Raw genomic sequence first — 6895 nt, forward strand, 5'->3', positions numbered from 1 at the left:
CCATTCTGGGAAATTCTTGAAACTCAGGTAACTCATCGGCTCTTTCACTTGTGCCATAGATGAACCCCATGTCTCCTCCCACCTCTCCCCTTTCCAAGCCCAACCTCAGCCTGGTCCTACCTGGCCACATCACCTCAGAGCAAGCCTGGGGTCAGCTTACTGGAGGTTCCTGACCTTCATTCTTTTTTTTTTTTTTAAGATATGTAAGATACATTTATATAATAAGTGTAATGAAGAACATACTAGAGGATAATGGGATACAGTGAGGGGGGTGGGGAGGTGGGGTGGACTGGGGGTGGCACTTTAGACTTGATCAGTATACACAGCCTTGGGAGGAGGTTGACTTTTTTTTTTTAATTTATTTTTGGCTACGTTGCTGACCTTCATTCTTTTTGGTTAGCATGATTTTGGGAACATGGAGTTCTGCCTGGGATAGGGTTGCCAGATTTAGCAAATAAATATACGGAACACCTGAGCACCTGAATCTAGTATAATATTGTAAATCAACCATGCCTCAATTTAAAAAATATAGGACACCTGGTTAAATGTGATTTTTTCAGATAAACAGTGAATATTGTTTTAGTGTAAGTATGCCCCAAATATTGCATCATATTTTATCTGACGACTCTACCCTGTGGGTATTTATCACCCTGGGAGTATTTATTTATTTATTTATTTTTTACTGGAGTATTGTTGCTTTACAATGTTGTGTTAGTTTCTACTGTACAGCAAAGTGAATCAGCTGTATGTATACATATATCCCCCATTTTTTGGATTTCCATCCCATTTAGGTCACCACAGAGCACTGAATAGAGTTTCCTGTGCTATACAGTAGGTTCTCATTAGTTATCTATTTTATACATAGTATCAATAGTGTTTATGTGTCAATCCCAATTACCCTGGGAGTATTTAGATGGCTTCCATTATTCTAGAGCAGGGGTTGGCAAATTTTTTCTGTAAAGGGTCAGGTAGTAAATATTTTAACCTTCTGGGCAATATGGTCTCTGTTGCAACTACTCAGTTCTGCTGTTGCAGCACCAAAACAAACACACACAATGCATAAATGAATGGGCATAGCTGTGTTCTATAAAGTTTTACTTATGGACACTGACCTCTGAACTTTATGTAACTTTCACGTGCTGTGAAATATTATTCTTCTTTTGATTATTTTTCCCCAACCGTTTAACAATGTAAAAATCATTCTTGGCTCACGGGCTGTACAAAAACAGTAGTAAGCTAGATTTGGCCTGTGGGTCATAATTTGCCCACTTCTGACCTAAAGCAGAAGAATGAAACTTTTGTCTGAATTCAGATCACAAGAGGATTTGTAAAGACACAGATTGCTGGGCCCCACTCCCAGAGTGTTTGATTCAGTAGGTCTGGGGTAGTGCCTAATAATCTGTGGTTCTAACAAGTTCCCAGGTGATGTTGATGTTGCTGATCAGGGACCTTGCTTTGAGAACCACTGATCTGGGAAGGAACTTCCCCCAATGCCAAGCTCTCTATCTGGGGTATTTTAAAACCTCCTCAGGCTTAGGAAGGATTTTGCATGATGATCACAGATTATAGCTTCATTGGAGAGACCCCACCCCACCCCCCAACCATCCCCATTCTCGATGAGAATTTCTCTGTGCACTTTGCTTCCAGGATTTTCTCTTTCAGCTAGCCTCAGGACAGAATTGGGATGAGAATTTCCAGTGCATCTGCTTTAAAAAAAAAAAAAAAAAGCCCCCCCCCCAGTTATTAAAAAATGCATTTAAAAATCTTTTATTTTGGAATAAATTTAGGCTTACAGAAAAGTTGAAAAGAGGGTAGAGAAAGTTTTCATATACTCCTCAAACAGTTTTCCTTAACGTTAACATCTTATATTACCATGGTACAGTCATCAAAGTAAGAAACCAACATTAGCACAATATTATTAACTAAACTCTAGACTTTATTTGAATTTCAACTGTTTTTCCACTGATGCCCTTTTTTCTGTCCCAGGATACCAACCAAGATATCACATTACATTTAGTTGTCATGTCTCCTTAGACATCCCTGGTCTGTAACAGTTTCTCATTGTTTATTTTTCATGACCTTGACAGTCTTGAAGGGTACTGGTCAGAATGTCACTCAATTGGATTTTTTTGATGTTTTCCTTAATGACTAGTCTGGGTTTATGGGCTTTCCAGAAAAAATACTACAAAAGTGAAGTTCCCTTATCATCACCTCAAATTGGGGTACATGATATCAACATGAATTTTCACTGGTAATGTTAATTTTGATCCCTTAGTTAAGGTAGTGCTTATCAGGTTTCTTAGCTGTGAAGTTATTATTTTTCCTTTTCTCTACTCAACTCTTTGGAAACTGGTCAATAATTAGAGCCCACACTCAGGAGGGAGGGGAAAAGTTAAGCTTCACTTTCTGGAGCAAGGAGTATCTACACACATTGCTTGGAATTCTATAAGGACAATGAATCTCTTCTCCTCCATTTATTTATTTGATAACATTTATATCAACATGGGCTTAGTATGTTTACATATTTTATACTTCAGGTTATAATCCAATACTGTGTTATTTTCTTGTTCAAATAGTTCTAGTTTTGGCTCTTGGGAGTACTTTCAGGTTGACTCCTGTATCCCTTTGACATGTTCCCCCTCCATCCTTTTATATTTTGAGCACTTCCCTTCTTTCTGTCAATACAAGATGCTTCAAGCTTATCTGGTATATTCCTGTCCTGGCCCTTGAATCAGTCATTTCCCCAAGGCCCCCTGTTATCTTTCATTGGAGAGTGGTATCAGAAACCAAAATCTTGATGTTAGGTGTGCTCATTGCTACGAAAATTTAAAAAAAAAAAAATTATAAACAATTCCAACAGTAAGGAAAAGTTTTAAAAAATTAAGTTAATAGGCCCCTAAATTCCATCATTAAGAGAGGAGGAAGCTTGACATTTGTAAATGTCCTTTTAGATCTCTCTCTAGATATATATGACATCTGTCTTTTTAAAATAAATATTTTATTTTTTAAAATTTTTATTTATTTATTTATTTTTGGCTGTGCTGGGTTCAGGCTTTCTCTAGTTGTGGCGAGCAGGGGCTGCTCTTCCTTGAGGTGTGCAGGCTTCTCCTTGTGGTGGCTTCTTTTGCTGCAGAGCATGGGCTCTAGGCACGCCGGCTTCAGTAGTTGCAGCACGTGGGCTCAGTAGTTGTGGCTCGTGGGCTCTAGAGCACAGGCTCAGTAGTTGTGGCGCACAGGCTTAGTTGCTCTATGGCATGCGGGATCTTCCCGGACCAGGGCTCGAACCCGTGCCCCTGTATTGGCAGGCAGATTCTTAACCACTGGACCACCATGGAAATCTAGTCTATGTTAGCTAGATAGCTATCTGTCCACATAATTTTTTTTCATGCCATCCATACTCTTCTACAACCTGCTTTATAAACTCAACATGTCATGGGCATCTTTCCATATCTATAAATGAAGCCCTACTTCATTAATTTTAATGGCTGCCTTTTTCCATTTCATGGTGTATCATAATTTATTTCATCAGTCCCTCCTGATGGATAGTTAGGACCTTAGGATTGTTAGGAAACAATCTCTATTTTATATTTTTCTGTGGTCTGCTGATTATCTCCTTGGAATAAAAGGATTTTATTTTGGCTCAAAAGGCTTGCCATTGTTTATCTTTTTTTGTGTGTGCAATTTTTGTAAACAGAAATTTAAAGACCTTTTAGAAATTAAAAATGTAATAACACTCATTATAAACAAATCAAACAGTGCAGCTATGCATGAAGTAAGAGGAGAAAACATCTGCTCTCCTAAGAGGTAACCACTGTAATACTTTTGGTGTTAACTGCTAAGAGTGTGGATTTTGGAGTGAGACCACCACAAATTTCACCAGAGAATACTGTGTGATCTTGGGCAAATGACCTAATATGTCTATGCTTCAAAATTCTCATTTTAAAATGAGGATCACAATAGTACCTATTCCACCAGTTTGTGAGAATGAAATAAGATGATGTATGTAAAAGAGCTTAGTACAGTTTCTGGCACATAATAAGAGCTCAATAAACACACACTATCATTATTGCTACTATTATCATTACAGTTTTTTTTTTCCCCCCCTGGGGATGTATATTTAAAATTTGAATAGCAATTTCTAACTTGCTCTTCTGGTGGATTCTAAAATCATTTCATTTAGATCCCTTAATTAGGTACTTTTCAAAGAGGGGTCCTCAGATCGAATTAGAACCTCTGGGGGTAGAACCCAGGAAACTCATGTTTATCAAGTTTCCCAAGGGACTCTGGTGTTCACTAAAGTTGGAGAATCATTTTCTTACACCCTAAAAGACCCAGAAAGGGAGAGGGATGGAACACCAATAAAAGGGGTCAACCCCAGCTGGTCAAGGCTGACACTGGGGATATTTACTGGGTTTGAGACAGCATAGTGGAGGGGTTAACTCTGGTTCTGTACTAGAAGGACCTAGGTTGGTTTGTTTGTTTATTTATTTATTTATTTATCTATGGCTGTGTTGGGTCTTCGTTGCTGTGCATGGGCTTTCTCTAGTTTCGGCGAGAGGGGGCTACTCTTCGTTGCGGTGCGCAGGCTTCTTATTGCGGTGGCTTCTCTTGCTGCAGAGCACGGGCTCTAGGTGCGTGGGCTTCAGTAGTTGTGGCACATGGGCTCAGTAGTTGTGGCACACGGGCTTAGTTGCTCCGCGGCATGTGGGATCTTCCCAGACCAGGGCTTGAAGCCGTGTCTCCTGCACTGGCAGGCGGATTCTAAACCACTGCGCCACCAGGGAAGCCCCTAGAAGGACCTAGGTTTGAATCACAGTTACTAGTGTGGCCTTAGATCATGACCCCACAGAGCCTGGCACACCTGCCTGGCTCCTTTCCTCTCCCACTTTCTTTAAGTCTTTGACAATTGTCACTTTTTCAGCTAGGCTATCCTTGACCACACTATCTATATAAAATTGCCTCCCCGGACTTCCCTGGTGGTCTAGCGGTTAAGACTCCGAGCTCCTAATGCAGAGGGGCCGGGTTTCATCCCTGGTCAAGGAACTAGATCCCGCATGCCGCAACTAAAGATTCCGTGTGCCGCAACTAAGACCCTGTGCAGCCAAATAAATTAAATACTAAAATAAATAAATAAATAAATAAATAAATAAATAAATAAATAAATTGGGGCTCCCCTGGTGGCGCGGTGGTTAATAATCCGCCTGCCAATGCAGGGGACACGGGTTCGAGCCCAGACTGGGAAGATCCCACATGCCTCGGAGCAGCTAAGCCCGTGCGCCACAACTACTGAGCCTGCGCTCTAAAGCCCTCGCGTGGCAACTACTGAGCCCACAAGCCACAACTGCTGAAGCGCGTGCGCCTAGAGCCTGTGCTCCACAACAAGAGAAGCCACCGCAACGAGAAGCCCGCGCACCGCAAGGAAGAGCAGCCCCCACTCGCCGCAACTAGAGAAAGCCCGCGCGCAGCAACGAAGACCCAACTCAGCCAAATATAAATAAATTAAATTAAACTTTAAAAAAATCTACCTCCTAGGGAGATACTAGGGTTGTTATGAGTATTAATGAGATAATACATTTGGAGCTTGCAGCACAGTGTCTAGGCATATACTGACTGAATTACTTTCCCCCTCCAGTTTTATTGAGATATAATTGATAAAAAAATTGACTGGATTACTATAGATCTAAGGTGTTTCTTAGTTGGCTGAGTACCGGGATGGGGAGAAGGGATCTTGAACTTTTCTGGCAGATTTCTTCTGTTGGTCCGCACCTCTTTCCCCTGCTGTCCCCTGGGTCACCTTCCCAGAGGAGTTCCCGGGTCCTCAACAATTAAACAAAGACAAGTCTAACTGGTCCTACAGCACAGAGGAGAAACAGGATAAGCAGGAGCAGCAGAGCCCTAACTTTGACCAAGACTTTCTCCCCTCCTTTCCTCACTCTCCAGTATGTGACTCAGAAGGGATTTTAATAGCAACGGTCGCTTCTACCAGCTAGGTTGATTCTACCAGCAAAGGGGAGGAAAAGGATCCATTGAAGTGACAACTGGGAGTGGGGGGGGGGGCGTTGCGGTGTGGGTGTCGTCCCTTTCCTTTCCGCGCCGGCGCGTTCTGTCACAACCCCGCGACCATTGCGACAGAAGAGCGAGATCGGCGCTGGCCCTTTAACAGCCCCTTCTCGGGGGCCTGCCCCGCGCGTGCGCACTGCGGTTCTGCGCTTGTCATCATGGCGACGCGGGGCCATGTGCAGGACCCTAACGACAGGCGCCTCCGGCCCATTTACGGTGAGTACCTGGGGCCAGTCTGGTTGCCAGCCAGAGGCGCCGAGGGCTGCGGAGCCCGGGGCAAAGGCCCGGGAGGGGCGCTGAGGGGCCGGGAGCAGGGCTGGCGGGCACAGGGGGCGGGCCGCGCGGGCCTCTAGGCCGCAGCCACGGGCCTCGCGTAAGCGCCGGCCTGGCTTTCTTGAGCCCTGAGGTGGCAGCGGCGCGGTCAGGGCAGCGGCAGGTCGGCAGAGCTGGCCTGACAGGCGAGCCCTGTGAGACACTTCCTCTCGTAGAGACCAGCGCTACACGCAGGCTACGTTGTCGGGGCCACGCCAAGGGAGACCCGAGGTCTGCCCGCAGGTGGAAGCTGGCTCCGGAGTGAGGGTGGGACACCCCACTTGAGGGAAAATTCCCCGCTCAAGACTTTTTACCTATAGGAATAGGGCCTAAAGTGTTGTCTGACTAACTGTACTCGGTGCACATGGAGAAACAGAGGTCCCGGGAGGGGAAGGGGCTGACGCAAGGTCACCCAGATCGAGTCGGGAGCAGGCCCGGATTTGAGGATCCCAATCCAGAGCTCTTTGGCGGAGGAACAGCTGCTCTGGGCACACGTGGGAGGCGGGGGCGGGGTGGGGCGAGG

The 6895-nt window shown here is 44.5% G+C and overlaps 1 protein-coding gene across 1 annotated transcript in view; it reads left to right on the forward strand.

Moving 5' to 3' along the window:
• Nucleotides 1-6167: 6167 nt before the first annotated feature.
• Nucleotides 6168-6895, forward strand: part of NAA25 (N-alpha-acetyltransferase 25, NatB auxiliary subunit) — a 71225-nt gene continuing 70497 nt past the window's right edge. The window contains exon 1 of the mRNA XM_007468590.1: nucleotides 6168-6276. Within this exon, the coding sequence (XP_007468652.1) occupies nucleotides 6219-6276 (58 nt within the window). The 5' untranslated portion in view covers nucleotides 6168-6218. The remainder of the gene's footprint in view (nucleotides 6277-6895) is intronic.

The sequence above is a fragment of the Lipotes vexillifer genome, unplaced genomic scaffold (assembly GCF_000442215.2).
Source record: "Lipotes vexillifer unplaced genomic scaffold, Lipotes_vexillifer_v1.1 scaffold573, whole genome shotgun sequence".
Lineage (NCBI taxonomy): Eukaryota > Metazoa > Chordata > Mammalia > Artiodactyla > Lipotidae > Lipotes > Lipotes vexillifer.